This window comes from Cydia fagiglandana, chromosome Z, assembly GCF_963556715.1.
Source record: "Cydia fagiglandana chromosome Z, ilCydFagi1.1, whole genome shotgun sequence".
NCBI lineage: Eukaryota > Metazoa > Arthropoda > Insecta > Lepidoptera > Tortricidae > Cydia > Cydia fagiglandana.
The window spans coordinates 40,809,220-40,826,075 of record NC_085959.1 but is presented as its reverse complement, the minus strand read 5'-3'; the positions used below and the strand labels follow the sequence as shown (position 1 = coordinate 40,826,075).

Genomic DNA, 16,856 nt, shown 5'->3' with positions numbered 1-16,856 from the left:
ATTGTATGCCATAACATGTTTTAATTGTCCAGACGGACCGCGACACGGACACCCCAAAGCCAGCCAAGAAGTCGGACACCAAGAAACAGGAGCCGCAAAAGAAATCCGGCTGGCTCGGCGGCATCTTCACCAAACTCACGCTGCGGCCGCCCAACCAGATGATACTGCCTGACGACAAGAACCCCTCCGTGAGTAGGACTTGTGGGAATAAGACAGTAAGGGAGAGACGTAGGGAGATGCCGACACTTCTCTAGTTAGCATAGAATATAAACAAATACATGTGGCGGAGGCCGGATAGGATTCAAAACGTCATTAAGCTATCACGTCGAACGCCATAAACCCCGTCACGGCGGAACCCGTCCAGATTTCTCGATTATATCAAAAATACTTAAAAAACACTAATCAAAAATATTTGATAAAATAATTTGATTTGTTCCCAAAGTAGCATAGAATATTTCAGAAATTAGATGCTAACAGATGGCTATCTTAGAATTCTCTGTAGTCCGAATATATTTCATTTAGAATGTGGTCACCCAATCAGAGTGTGAGTGTGAGTAGGACTACTGGAAATAAGATGAGAAGGGAAAGGCGTATCGAGATGCCGCCCCTTCTCTAGAATCGAATTTAAACTCTAGAACTTATATTAGAATATTTAACCTCTAGCCGCCCGTACGTCAAACCTTGCCAAACAAAATGAAGTTTTATTTTATCAACACAAAGTTCAAATTTGAATGGAACAGGAGACCTTTATATAGGTCTCTGGGCGGCTATAAGTTAAGAAATTAGGATTTGGTCCCATAACTACATGTCACTATTTTATTCCAGCTAGCGAATCAGTAGCGCGATAGTAGCGACGCAGAATCGTGCCTATCCGTGCCCGTCAGTACAGATGTAGTGCATAATTGTTTTCCGTCGTATTTTCTCGGAAACGTTCGTATTTGTCTTGCTGCTTCAGTCAACGCCAGTACTTTTTGTACCGAGGCTGACTGAAACAGCAAGACACGTTCGTACGTTTCCGTGACAATACGATGTAAAATAATTAGGCACTACATCTGTATCGCGACGATGTCGTTACTGTATACTACTAAATCGCTGCAAAAAGTTCCTTAGGCTTAAGTTTTCAAGCAAATTATTAGAGTAATTAATTAAGTTTTCCGACATATGTTCGCGGTGTTTGTATTCGCTCTTTTCCTGCAAAGATTGTATGAATAAAAAAAAAAATAAAGCCATATAAGTAAAAAAAAAAAATCTCCATAAGTTGACGAGCCCCAGTGTAATAAATAATCTTATATATTAAGTATATTATTTCCTTTCTGTATTATTTATATGTATGTTTATGTATTTATTATACCTAATGTTATATTTCTTCTCCATGTTCCTTTTCATAATTACTATTCAATAAACATGTTATTTTTTATGGCTTTTTTATATTCTCCTTCTTGCTGTCCTGCTACTTTATTTATTATTTATTTCTCGAACGAACATCTTGCCCTAAAAAGGTATATTTACACAAAGAGGCATTCTCTACCTGTCAACCTTATAACCCTTTCACCGTCAAAACTTACATGTGGGTGAATCAACTTTTTTTTTGTTTTGTGCCATCAGCCAGGCGGCAACAGTCACATAGTTTGTTAGAAGAAATGTTATACTACGTTCTACTGAAATGCTAATAAATTATGGAACCCATTGTGGAAAGGGCTTATAACTCCCATACAAATTTGATGCACCCATTTAACCTGTGCACAATAATTTTTGCAACGAAAGAGCGAATGTAAACTGAACACTGACTTTCCAGCGATATCTGGGCCGACCCACCGACAAAATTAAATAATGTGTGATAATTATATGTACATAATTTAATATAAAGCGTCAATACAAAAAAAATTACGATATGCCATAGGGCACCCTCTAGTGGTTGTACATGTTTTTTTCACGGGTCATCCGACGTCCGATATCAGATCGGACAATGTGAAAACGCTCTAAGAGTGCCCTGTTATAGTCGCAGTAGTTATTCGTGCTGAGGCCGTGACGCCACAATCGTCATAATCACAAATCACGACGACTTTAGGCGTCATAGACGTTGAAAGGGTTATTACCAGGTTTAATCCCGGTACTAGCTAGTTTTCTATACAAAGTCTGTTCTGAAACCGGGAATTCCCGGGTACAAATTCAGTCCTGGTAGCATCATAAGAATAAATCTTTCTTTTTTAAACGATAGAATAGACCTATTAGTTTCCGAAATCAAATGCACTAGAGATATATGTTTCTGCCACAAAGTAAGTTCGATTTTTATAATTTATATACATTTATTATATACATATATAAAAATGTATAACCCTTTAAGAACCCGTTTCTGCAAAAATATATAAACATTCCCTTCATGTTCATGTTCAGATCGTTTGGGACGCCGTGAACAAGCGCTGGCAGAACCTGGACGCCGACGGCGACGAAAGGACGTCGGCGCCGCCGCCGCCGCCCAAAACCGCCGACATTCCTGCTATGCAGTAAGTACTAACATAAAAACATTCTCTCCATTCTTCATATCGTGTGGGACGCCGTGAACAAGCGCTGGCAGAACCTGGACGGCGACGAAACGGCGTCAGCGCCGCCGCCGCCGCCCAAAAGCGCCGACATTCCTGCTATGCAGTAAGTACTGACATAAAAACATTCTCTCCATTGTTCATATCGTGTGAGACGCTGTGAACAAGCGCTGGCAGAACCTGGACGCCGTTCATAACCGCCGGCATTCCGGCCATGCAGTAAGTACAATCATAATAACGGCATCCTAGTCTAATCGGTAGTGACCCTGTCTACGAAGCTGCAGGATAAAATCCTAGTAAGGGCTTTTATTTGTGTGTTTATCACGATTATTTGTTCCTGAGTAATGAATGTAATGGATGTTACCTATTTAATAAAATCATTTAATTTGTTTTTATTTACCTTTCAGTACGTCGTCACCATTACAAGCGCCGCCCGCGGCTGGTCTGCCACCCGCCGCGCCCGTTTCCAATATTTTCAAAATGCAGAAGGGCAGACGTAAGTATTTAATACTTACGATATTCTTAATATATCATATATGTGATTTAATGAAATAATAAATAAAGTGTATTCTTCCTTACGCGTCTTATTTATGTAAACAAACGTGACGTCAAAGTGTCATTCCAACAATACGACAATCTAGACATCGTAATGTCATGTTTTTGAGGTGATCCGTTCGTTACTGCGATTATTCACGAAAAACTTAACCCGTGGAGCGCCCTATTGTCACACGTGTGATACTAAATCCGTATTATTGTGATACTGAGGCGCTCTACGGGTTAATAAGAAATTATATTTTTCAGTGGTTATTTGGTTGATTTCAATACTTTGTGAGTTTCTTTAAATATATAACAACAATTTAAATGATGATTATGGTGTAATTCCAGAGAAAACTGTGATAATGTCTCCGAGAAGTTTGTTTACATGATAGGACAAGTAAAGATGAATATATTTTATATCATTGAATTATACTGCCATTTCTCGGTTACTATTAACCGATTCCGGGCTCATGACACGCCTGCCGTGTCATCAATCTTTTTTACGTGTGGCGTATGACACGGGAGGAGTGTCATCATATTCTATGGCGCATGGCATGGCTGCCGTGTCATGAAATGATTGTTCCGCGCTACAGCCAAAAGATTTCGAAAATGGAACACGCAACGAATCGGTTAAAGCGGGCCACAGACCATCAGCTTTAAGCGGGCCAACAGTTTGACTGAACAGTTAAAACTGTGCAGTTAAAACTGATGGTCTGTGGCCCGCTTTAACTGCACAGTTTTAACTGTTCAGTCAAACTGTTCAGTTAAAACTTTATCTAATGCGGGCCACAGACCATCAGTTTTAACTGCACAGTTTTAACTGTTCAGTCAAACTGTTCAGTTAAAACTTTATCTAATGAAATTTCGATTAGATCGTCAGTTCAACTGCACAGTTCAAGATTTGCCTACACACGTACGTTTTAACTGAACAGTTTGACTGAACAGTTAAAACTGTGCAGTTAAAACTGATGGTCTGTGGCCCGCTTAATGAAATTTCGATTAGATCGTCAGTTCAACTGCACAGTTCAAGATTTGCCTACACACGTACGTTTTAACTGAACAGTTTGACTGAACAGTTAAAACTGGGCAGTTAAAACTGATGGTCTGTGGCCCGCTTAACAGTGGCGGATTTACAGTCTTTGCCGCCCTAGGCCCAGGGCCCTGTAGCACAGTACAAGAACAGTAGTGAATCTTCATAGAAATGTGCCGCTGCCGGCTTGAATGTGTGCGTGCGCGCCGGACGCCGTGTACGCACGCGCTACCTCGCACACATTAGCATAAAATACGGGGGAATACGGTGGCGGCAGTGTGGGCTGTACCGCGACTGTGATCGCGTGCATTCGAGTACGCTGCCCACCCGCTCGCATTTGTCTGCTCTCGGTAGGCCTCAGTACAGCTCGCCGCCGTCGTATTGTATTGTAGGAACAATCGCATCATAAGTCAGAAACGCACTTGTGACACCCTTAATATAGGAATATCCATTGCCTACGAATACCGCTTAGCGTTACTTGTTAGTCTCCATAGGCTACGGTGGCTAAAATCGAGAAAAAAACTCTTTAAAAATTGAATTTAGCGCTACACAAGTACCAGGGCCTCATGAGTTACGAGAAGGTGTCGTTGACCAACCCGCCGTGCGGCGCGGGGCGCGGCGGCCGGGTCGCGTATCAGTATGAAGGTACAATAAAAGTGACAACCCTAAGCGCCAACGCAAAAGTAGGCAATTAACTTGCCGAGCGGCCTTAGATTCACTACTGTTCTTAGTGTACTGTGGCCCTAGGCCCGGGCCTACTGGGCTTTAAGGGAAATCCGTCACTGACTATTAATACTCCCACTACAGACATAAAGAAGTCATACGTGGACGTGTTCAACCCGAGCGGCGCGCCGACGCGGCCCCTCCCGCCGGCGTCCGAGGTGCTCGGCCCCGGGCCCGCGCTCGGCGCTCCGCCGCAGTACATGCTCCCACAACAGGTACACCTAACGTGTCATGAATGTCATGATACCCATAGTCTAATAAAACATGGTCTTCTCTTCCCAGAGTGACACAAGCCTACGTCACAATAACATGGCCGCTATATATATAGCCTTATCGCACATTATCATACAGCGCTGTCGCATGATGACGTAGGCTTGTGTCAGACACGTGACCACGAAAAGACGGGAAGAGCAGGCGTAGTATATTATTACACCATGATGGTACCTTTATTTCATTGTACCATAGAGAAATATAGTAAGAATAGAGTGCTCACTCCATACGTCAGTTTTGGTACGAAAAAAGGCTTATTTTCGTAATCGACATCTAGCATCGAGTAGCGGAATTATCAGTACCGCTACTTGATACTAGAATTCTCTAGAGTCGCGACTCACGAAAATTGTATTGAACAACAATTTACAACTAATACTAGAGTTCCGGTTAAATCTATTATAATATTAAGTGAAAATTGTTCAGCATTACACTTTACGGTCTGTGCGACACACAGACAAAACATCCTCCAGACTGAGCATAGTCGCGCTACCCTCTCTGCCACGCATACGGTAATTTTACTCCATGTTCGAGTCGAAAGTGTCTTTGTGTGACGTCCGTGTCTTTGAACGGACCAATCATGGCACGGGATTTCGCTCACCTCGTCCCGCGCACCCATTTTTTTTGGCATCATCGGTTGCATGAAATAATTGCTCTAAACTCGGTCTAGAGGACTCCTATAGTTCGTTTTTTTTAGCATTAGAAAGAACTTGAAAGAAAATAAGCAATCTTGACAAGTATTTTAATTGAAAAACGCTTTTTAAAAATCAATAACTATTACTTATGAAAGCAGAAGAATATAAATGATCGTATTCTATTCATTATTGTTACATATTTGCCGTAACTTATTATTAAAATGTGTTTTTCAATTAAAAGACACATCAAGATTGTTTACCTTATTTCTAATGCTACATCTATTGTAAAGTAGCAGTACTGATAATTGGTGGTGGTACCAAACTGATGTATGGAGTGAGCATTCTATGTATTTTTTTCTGATTTTACCCTTTCACCAAAATTCCTCGATATCAAAACGGGATAGTATCAAAATGCTACATTTACAGTTTGCTATAACGAATGTTTTATGATTAATCCAACACGCTACCAGGAGGCGGACAACGTGAACGGCTACTAACAGGTATACACGTCAGCGAACTAGAATACGAGTAACTATAGAAGTCTAACTAGATCTCAAAAACCGGGCAAGTGCGAGTCGGACTCGCGCGCGAAGGGTTCCGTGCCATAATGCAAAAAAAGGCAAAAAAAAAACGGTCACCCATCCAAGTACTGACCCCGCCCCACGTTGCTTAACTTCGGTCAAAAATCACGTTTGTTGTATGGGAGCCCCACTTAAATCTTTATTTTATTCTGTTTTTAATATTCGTTGTTATAGCGGCAACAGAAATACATCATCTGTGAAAATTTCAACTGTCTAGCTATCACGGTTCATGAGATACAGCCTGGTGACAGACGGACGGACGGACGGACAGCAGAGTCTTAGTAATAGGGTTCCGTTTTACCCTTTGGGTACGGAACCCTAAATATGACCCCACGTAAGAGGTATTGCGCCTCGGGCAACTCATCAGTACTGCGTATTTATTTACCCATATTATTTATTATTTATATTTTCTTCCAGACCTTTGACCCGTCTCAATCGCAGCCCGATGACACCTACAACAGTGGCTATTGAAGCCCCCCGATCTCCACTAGGCCACGTCTCGCCGCACACGTCTCATAGCCGACCAACGACGAACACCGACGGATTTTCACGTCATGACGGGTTTTCGCGTCTTGATGGACATACATATCCTATAATGAGCCGATCAATGAAGATCGACGCGTTTTCACGTCTTGACGGATATACAGGTCTCATAGCCGACCAAAGAACGCCGACGGGTTTTCACGTCATGACGGATATACACGTCCTATAGCCGACCATTGAACGCCGACGGATTTATACGTCAACAAGGATATACACGTCTCATAGCCGACCATTGAACACTAGTGATGGATTTAACCGTCATTGACGGATATACACGTCTCATAGCTGACTATTACGAGTATGATGATGAACGACAAACAAGCATGAGAGAAACGTAACTAAATATAACACCAATATACATACCAAGGATTTATCTCGACACAAGGACATTAAAGGTGTAACTAAAGTACAGGTGCTCAATAATATCCGAACAGGCACTTTAACGCCTTGACAATAGAGGCGTGTTCAGATATTTGTGAGGGCCTTGGGTGCTTCGATATATCTGATGGCGAATGTACTAAAACTGGTGATGTTATAGATCATAATATTCATAATAGGTGCAATATAAAGAAAAAGTTGTATAAAATTAAGCGATTTATTATTGTTTGTATTCCTTATTAAAAAAAAGTTTTCACATTCACTGTCAGCGCGTGCTACGCGCTACGAGCATAGCCGATAACACGGCTTTTCTCGTTTGTAGCGAAATGCGCCTACTAAGAGTGAACCCGGCTAGCGCGGGCAGTGAATGTGTTAAATTTTTTGTAACATCGCGGAGTATCAGTATTTTTCTTAGGGTGGCATTCCATCTGTCCAGTATATATGTATTGGTCCAATGTGTAATGCGTCTCACATTTTGCTTAGTGAGAGAGTGCGACGCGATTACATTGGACAAAGAAATTGGTGGAATACCACCCTTACAGTGTTGGCATATATTTACGTCACGACCCGATCTCGACATAATACTTGGTCAAAATTGGAATACACAGTCGGTATTTTTGAATGACCAATTCATATAAAGAAGCACGCTTAGCACAACGAATTTCCGCCTGTTCCTATCTCTATCGCACGTGCATAATTAGATTGCTGTCCCGCTCGCACAGTGTCATTGACAGCCGACATGGGCGGAACAGCAATATAATTACGCGCGTGCGATAGAGATAGGTACAGGCAGGTAAATTTTTCGTGCTCAGCCTTCTTCAACCATTTAGCCATATCGCTGAATCAGGATGTTTCGATGCTATATAAGTGCTCTTTTATATACACCAATAATACATGTACATTTATTAAGGCAGCCTTGTAATAATTAGAGTTTGAGCCTTCGACAATATTATATAAACGATGTTAATAATTCAAACGCAAAAAAAAATGGTTCAGTTGTTGACTGCACATTTTATGTTGAGGCTAATACGAAGAAAATAATGAAATACGAATTAATAAAATACACACAAAGGTTAAATAATGAATTTTATTTTTAACCTCATAAGGCCCAATGCCCATTACAATGTACGCTACGTTTCAATCTAATGAACACCTTTCACAACCCAAATAAAGTAGCATTCCTTTGATTCATTGCCTTCTCAAAAGAACGAAATTCATCCCAATAACCAGTACAGACGTAGTGCATAATTATTTTCCATAGCCTTTTGTCGGAAAAGTACCAACTTTTCTTGCTATTTCAGTTAGTCTCGGTACAAAAAGTACTGAGGTTGACTGAAGCAGCATGACAAATACGAACGTTTCCGAGAAAATACGACGGAATACAATTAATGAACTACATGTAGAAAATTTTTGACAGTTTTTAATGTATTTGTGTGTGTTTTGTGTAATCTCCTATTACCGTGCTGTACCTATAACTGTGTCATTAAATTTAATTATATCTTTCAAATCAACATTGTACCTTCAAAAGTCTTTTATTCCTGTCTCCCGAGACATTTATCGTGATATAAAAGTGTGTACATATTTTTGATCTCTTCGTCCGCACAGTTACATATGTCTAACCGCAGAAGGCTCAGGCTTTAGCAAATACTTATAATATTTCCTCAACATAGCAATAAATATGATCGCGAAGATTTGTACATAACATTTTTAAAATAAGTTCAATGTGGATAAAATCTGTCTACAAGCTGATTCGATGCTTGTAACTCTTACGTTTGTACACATACCTACAGGGCTCGGAAACCGGTATTTGCTCCATACAAAAATACCGGTATTATTACGTTCTTTTTCGTTCTTTGATTTATTATTTCTCATTTTAATTGGACAATCTGATAACACAAATTCGTTACCTAATACATGATCCAGACTTACGTAAAGAGCATAGAATAATTCTAAATATTGGTCTATTTCGGGGTTTTCTAAAAATACCGGTTCCGAGCCCTAATACCTACTCCAGTTACAGAAGACCGGTAGAGGAGAAGGAGCGAAGCTTTTCCTTTATGACTGTATCTGAGCGACGTACAATCGCATGCGCTCGCGGTGTTCCAGTTAAGAAAAATTTGCCTTGCACCTTACTACCTGCTACCTGCAAGGCGTTCAAACAATCGCCCTAAGGGTGGAATACCGCGAGCGCAGGCGATTGTACGTGTACAAACGAGAGTTCTCGGCCTATGACTATAACCCTGCAATACATTTTGCCGGTCTTCTCCGTAAATGTTCGTGCAAAGTTATTTTACTTAGTCACTTCGATTTTATGGGAGCGGCGGATTCTAGCGAGAATTCGCATGCGAGTTTCATTACATTGCGGTATTTGATTGATCGGCTGAATTGGACGTAACCAATAGTCCTCAATGTAACTAAAACCGCATACAAGTTCGCGCGTCGTCTAATTCAGCCTTCAGCCCCCCCCCCCCCCCCACATCTGGCGTCTTTCGAGCGTCGGCGTCTACAATTCTATGGCCGACGTCGACGCAACGTCGACGCAACTGCGCAGCGACGTCATTTTCCATAGCGCTGGACCGACGCCGACAGACGCCGACGCTCGAAAGACGCCAGATGTGGGGGGGCCCTTAATGGTGACAAATGGTTGGCAACCGACCTTAAATGTTTCTTTGTGAATAATTATGTAATTATCAAATGTTATGTACATTTTATCGCGTATATTGAAGCAATACTATTAAACTGTAGGTAATTAAACATATAATGCGACTTGTGTGAACTAAAAGCTGTGTCAAAGGAAATAAAGGATGGCCCAAAAATACTTGTTGATAAATTAAATCAACCATTTAGTCTCAAAACTAAAATGAGAATATTAAGACAATACGTTTTGCTTTAGTTAAACGATTATATATTTAAATTTTAATTACATTTTGTAAAAGATGTGTAAGTAAAAAAATATTCCGAAAAAAATTGTCAACGTAGTTTTGGGACATTCTGTACAACAGAAGTTTGATTTTCTTACGTGTATACAGGGTGACATTTACAGTACCGGTCAATAATATACCGGCTAAGATGACAGAATAAGTAATTATGACACTAATAATTTATTAGTGTAAATTCGGTTTTCGAAATTTTTTTTTTAACTACTGAAGCCGGTTTTTGTTAAAAAAAAGTGTATTTCGGTATCATATTATTGCTCGGTATTGTAAGAATTGATCAGAAATCTATTCGTAATGTTTGTCTACGATAACTTAGTAAGAGCAAATCAATAATTAGATAAGACTATGCAATAATTATGTAAGTTCGCAATATTTAAGAAACATAACCGTGATTCACCATTTTATTAGGTATACCCTAAAAGTGCTATTTATGTGAAACTAGCTTAACATCGCCGCAAAGTCTTATAATTTCTGATCATATTTTGATTATAACCCGGTCACCCTGTATATAATTTGTGTAACTATTAATAAACTATATAATTACTTTAGTCATGACGTCACTTTTAGATTCACACTTGCGACAGCCTTAAATCCATTTAATTATAATGATGTTCATCAATAACAATTAATTACGCCCATCAATTTATACGACAAAAGATAAATCGAGTGGATTTATTCCGAATTATCTCAAAACTCGTTTCAAATACAATAATAATATAAATCTTATGATAAAGGGGTTCTATATAATCTAAGCGTTGTATCACGTGGATAGGCAATGACTGTAGATAGATACTTAGAGTTAGACCGTAAAAAGTCTGCAGCGAATTTGATAGCTCACGCAGTGCAAGTGTCATTTTAAACGCTAAACTTCTATGAAATTATGACGTATAAATAACACTTACACTGCGTGGGCTATCAAATCCGCTGCATACTTTTATTGGTGCGACTACCTATATATTGTGCGAGTTTTATGGCTGTATTTTATTTTTGTTTCGATTTTTTATATCGTCTGAATTGAGTGAAGAGTTATCTATTCTGACCAATATGAGCGCATTGTTTTACTATGACCTATATTTTTTTCCATTGTGTTACAAAATGATTTGTAATCTCCGTAGCTCAGTGGAAAATTTGAACAATTATTTTTAAAATTGGAATGTGAAACCTTTGAACACCACGCCTGTCGTGCGCGGCGCATCATCGTGAACTTTATCGGAATGCACGAAGGTTGACATTGGGCTGAACCCGCGCACGTCAGTCGACGTCTTTGGCAGTCTAAGGGTTAATTTTGGTCCACATAAAAAATTGTCCACAGTACCATAAGTTCTGCCCTTTAATCATGCTCTAGAATTTTTATTTTTTAGATTGAGTTTAACAATTGACAACATGATACACATATTAAACAATATACCGTAGCTGTCACAATTATATTTATTAACTGTACTCTTATTTGACATTTAGTTATGTTATAGCCTGTCATAAAAAATTGTCAGTAGAAAACGGCGCGAAATTAAAATTTTCTGTAGGACGATAACCGTTCGCACCAATTTTCCGCTTTTTCTACTGACGGAAATGGCTTGACAGACTATATGTCTCAATATACAGGGTGTTACTGACCATCGGGCTTTAATTATGGCACTTTTATTATGGCACCAACCCCGAAATCCCGAAATTTTTTTTTTACTTTTTCATACATTTTGGCTGATCAGATGTCGACGTTTTCTATGGAAAAGCCAAAAAAAATCCCCGATTTTATGGTTGGCCCCATAGTAAAAGTAGCTCAGTTTAGCGAGTAAAATCAAGCCCTGGAATTAAAGCCCCATGGTCAGACACATACTGTATTGATGATGTCATTGTATAATACTTGCACTATTTTGCTTTTTGTGTATTAATGTTGTCGAGTAATCTACTAAACATTATTTCAATTTTGTTGACTTAAAATAGCTAGTAAAACTAAGAGAATGCGTCGTCACGTCTCTGCGGTAAAAAGTTAATAGAGGTAGGTCAACCAAGAAAAGTCTGCAGTGATTTTGACAGCACACGCAGTGCCAGTGTTATTTATACGTCATAATTTCATAGAAGTTTGATATATATTTCATATATATTGACGTTTAAAATAACACTGGCACTGCGTGTTCTGTCAACATTTCTGCTGACTTTTCTTGGTCTAACTTTATAACTTTAACATTATTTATATCCTAAAAGTGACTTATAGTATACAATGATACTCAATATTGACTTCTAGCAGAGACTATAAGTACCTTTGTAAAATGAGTAATATAATAGGATATAATGGAAAATATATTGTGAAGTTATTGAGACGATAAATAGCATGTTTCGCGGTTGAGATTGGCACTTTCGTTTGCTTTGTTAAATAATTCATGTATCCCTCACTATGCAGTTTAATCACATAAGGTCAATGGAGAAGACCGTCTATATAGGAAGTCTTGCGTCGCTTTTAACTTCTGCGTTTGTACACATACTCCACTTACAGGTCGTTCGAACAGAAGGAGTGAAGCTCGTTTCTGTGTCTGAGCGAAGTACGTATACAAATATACGAGTAGGAGTGCTTGCCCTCTGATGGTCTTCCCTGCAATAAATTTTATACGCAGGTCTTCTCTACATTGACCTCATCGCCATCACATCACTTGCACCATCCAACTAACCCGGGGTTAAGCCGTTAAACCGTTAACCTAGTGTCAAATTGTATTGGTAATCATGGTAACGCCAGGTTTAACCGCCTAACACCGGGTTCGTGAATGGTGCAAGAGGCCCTTATGGAGTTATAGTGTACATCTGTTTTATTTTAAATTAATTAAAATAATAGAAAGCTATTTCTATAGGCTTACATGATGGTTATCACATACACACACACACACACACACACACACACACACACACACACACACACACACACCATATCCGCTTCCGTATGTGAGCAAGGCAGTGTTATGTACGTTTAAAGCAATATACCTATAGCAAAGCTTCGCCAGAGCGGGGCGCAGAAGTGATTTCATTGCATATTGGGTTAAATGAATGTCATTTCTAAATTTTAGTGTTATTTATATTTCTTTAAATGATGTTAATATTTTTTAGCTTTTAGCTAACTGTTTACAGTTCCGATATTATAATTATTTTTGTGTAAATTGTAATTATGTTATTGTAGTACATTAAAGGCGTGGTTGGTTCGCGTATTGTTTCAATATTAAACGCTGAGAGCGTTTTCTTATCACTTGCGTGAAATAATCACGTCTTTTTTCCCTATAGCTATATATGACGTTAGACAGGGCTAAATATATCAAACTGATTTAAATGAGTAAAACACCAAAATCTGTTATTAATTGCATCTTAATTAAGCGCGTTCTAAAATATACTAAAATAGGATTTTAAATTGTCATTTTTATTCGAGATAAGTATTTTGTATATATGTGATAATTTATTTTAGGACACTACTCAATAATTTCTTCTAAAGCATTTATGAATTAACAATTTAGGCAGTCTGTTTAAAATATAAATTTAAACATGCAATATGGGACTGACATCTTTCAGGATGGCCGTGTCGGAGTGTTATGGCCATCCTGACAAAAACCTGGCCCCAACGTTATTTAGCCCTGATTTTTAAAATTTGTATATTAGTTTAGGTTAGTTATCCACAAGTGCTCTGTTGGTGATGTAGATGGTAATTATGTATGGTAAAATTTAATACATTTAGGGTGCTTTTGACAGTCATAGAGTGATAAGTTAAGTAATTAATCGATGTAGTATCTCCTGGAATAAAGCGATCTATTATACAGACAATCAATTTTACATGACTGTCTTACATACTTCATATAACTATAGATATTATTAGATTTTATAGTCAATTTACCATTTATCTATGCATTCTTTGACTGTCAATACATCCAAAGCTCGGTACGGTCGTATCGTGGACAGCAATAACTTGTAAAATGACACTGGTTCAAAGCGTCTAGGCAAAATAAATGTACACGAAGTTGAACTTATTCAAGGTCACCACTTTTGTTCCGATCTGCTAGTTGTATACTTGTTTATGAGCAACTCTCTCGCTCACATATTATTGAGAAGTACGCTTTTCTTCCTCGTCCCGCTATCTCGTATGTATCGTCGTAGTGTTTTGCGATACAGGATAGGTTTTATATATTTTTAACGCAAAACACATTACATTTTATTTGGTTTGATTTCTAGGTGCAATGCCATTGTGATGAGTTTATATGAGACTGGCTTCGCACATACATCTTTCAACTATACAGTAAACCTGGTAAGTTAACACGCTTTTACTATTTAAATCTAACTTAATACACGATTATGTTAATTTCTTTTCTGCCTTATGGGAATATAGTTCAGAGCCGGAAACCGCTACCAACTTTTAGTATGTTGTTGGGCATAGCATTGAGTCTCCAAAACTGCCGGGAGACGGCGGCGCCGGCCATCTACTTCAGCGGAATGACGTCATCAAAATGACTCCCGCTTCGTTGCGAATATTGCATACTGCACCCAAATTATGCATAGCACATACACGTGTGGGGTATTAAATGAAAGCCAATTAAATAAACTATATTTTATTCATACAAAGTGTATCAAAATATGCAACAGTTTAAGAAAAATTTACAAAATAATAAAAATTAAGTAAAAAAATATTCGATTATTTGGGTTTTGCAACCAAACCAAAAGTCGGACGATAAAGCAATGTACTACAACATTAAAGATGACGTCTCAAGCCATACACTGATATCAATAAAATCAAAATTGAACCAAATATGTGGAAATTATGCATCAAAATGTAGATATTTGCCCATACAAATGCATAAAAGTTAAAAAAATCAAAATTGGTCATTTTCAGGATAATCCGCATAAGCTTCTAGTATGTTATTAGCAATATGACCTGGATTCTAAAACTGCCGGGAGACCATCTCTGTTGTTCCTCAGTTACAAATAATGACGTCATATAAATAATCACTGCCGAATTTCGTAAAATGTAAATTATAGCTATACCACGAGTCTCACATACACGTGAGTTACATGTAATGAAAGGTTATTAAATGTATTATGATTCACTTAAACATTGTTTGTAAAAAAAGTGTACGGTTTCAGAGCTAGAAACAACGAAATACCACTTTTTATGGAAAAAGTAGATATGTATCAATTTTATAGCTAAACTAAAACCGTCAAAAATTTTTTGCATATAATATTTGAAAAACTAGTTATTCAACTATATATCACAATTTAAATTTTACATTTCCGACAAAAACTGTGGAAGGTGTGGAAAAAAAACCAAAGCGCCCCAACAATTCTACCTTAATGCGCTCATATTATGCAAAGAATAGTTCTATTTATCGAGTATTAAATGAATGAACATTACATAAAATACATGAAAAACACATTTTCGAATGGAACCATAGTTAAAAAAATTATAATTTACTTGATAAGTAAGCAATATACTGTTTCTTTAAGTACCTAATCTCCTCCTTTCAAAGTCGGTTAAAATGTAGCTTTTGTGACCTGGGCTACAAAGACAAATAAATTGACACCTAATTTATCAAAATCAGTTCAGTAGTTTCATGCAAACAGTACCTACACATGCACGCATAGATAGCAAATTCTGCCGTAGTCGGACAAAAAATTAAAATTCAATAATTAGACCTTTACTATTATGGCCTGGCGTGGCTTGGCATCTAACGTTGAAACCCTCAGGCCGTAGATGTTAGCAGGCCTAGCGGGCGTCGCCTCGATGAGTTAGCAAGATGCCTTATGGAGGCTTCGAATGATCAGAGGGGTGACCTGTATTTCGGAGGATCAGAGGGAAAATTCTGCCAGCCTTCTCAGCTCAGCCTTGAAACCCTTGCACCAATCAAGATTCCACTTTTATAAGAATACCCAACTTACCCAGAATAGGGCAGAGTGACGCTCTTTTGTGCCAGAGGCCAAGATCCTCTTTGCTTTGGGTCACTGAGCCAGTGATGTATGTATGTACGAGGCTAATCGAGGCTTGAATATATAATTATGTATCGCATTAAGTGAACTGATATGGCATTTACCTCGATAAGGCATTTTGTATTAGGCATGTACCTACTTACTGACATGTAACTTTACATTTCTCTAATAATGTAGCGTTAGGCCATGACAATAAGAGTCTATTTCATATTAATATTTACCGCGACTACAGCAGGAGCTGCTATCTACGTATGTAATTATGTATTTTTTACATGAAACAACTGAACTGATTTTGATAAATGAGGTGCCAATTTATTTGTTTTTGTAGCCCTGGTCACAAAAGCTACATTTTAACCGACTTTGAAAGGAGGAGATTAGGTACTTAAAGAAACAGTATATTGCTTACTTATCAAGTAAATTATTATTTTTTTTATTATGGTTCCATTCGAAAATGTCGTTTTCATGTATTTTATGTAATGTTCATTCATTTAATACTCGATAAATAGAACTATTCCTTGCATAATATGAGCGCATTAAGGTAGAATTGTTGGGGCGCTTTAGTTTTTTTTCCACACCTACCACAGTTTTTGTCGGAAATGTAAAATTTAAATTGTGATATATAGTTGAATAACTAGTTTTTCAAATATTATACGCAAAAATTTTTTGACGGTTTTAGTTTAGCTATAAAATTGATACATATCTACTTTTTCCATAAAAAGTGGTATTTCGTTGTTTCTAGC

General features: G+C 38.2%; 1 protein-coding gene across 1 annotated transcript in view; it reads left to right on the top strand.

Moving 5' to 3' along the window:
• LOC134678385 (protein transport protein Sec16A) overlaps window positions 1-7,381 on the top strand; it is a 57,446-nt gene extending 50,065 nt beyond the window's left edge. Inside the window, exons 23-28 of the mRNA XM_063536941.1 lie at window positions 33-188; window positions 2,395-2,504; window positions 2,948-3,036; window positions 4,915-5,045; window positions 6,731-6,864; window positions 6,961-7,381. Of these exons, the coding sequence (XP_063393011.1) occupies window positions 33-188; window positions 2,395-2,504; window positions 2,948-3,036; window positions 4,915-5,045; window positions 6,731-6,784 (540 nt within the window). The 3' untranslated portion in view covers window positions 6,785-6,864; window positions 6,961-7,381. The remainder of the gene's footprint in view (window positions 1-32; window positions 189-2,394; window positions 2,505-2,947; window positions 3,037-4,914; window positions 5,046-6,730; window positions 6,865-6,960) is intronic.
• The last annotated feature ends 9,475 nt before the right edge of the window (window positions 7,382-16,856 follow it).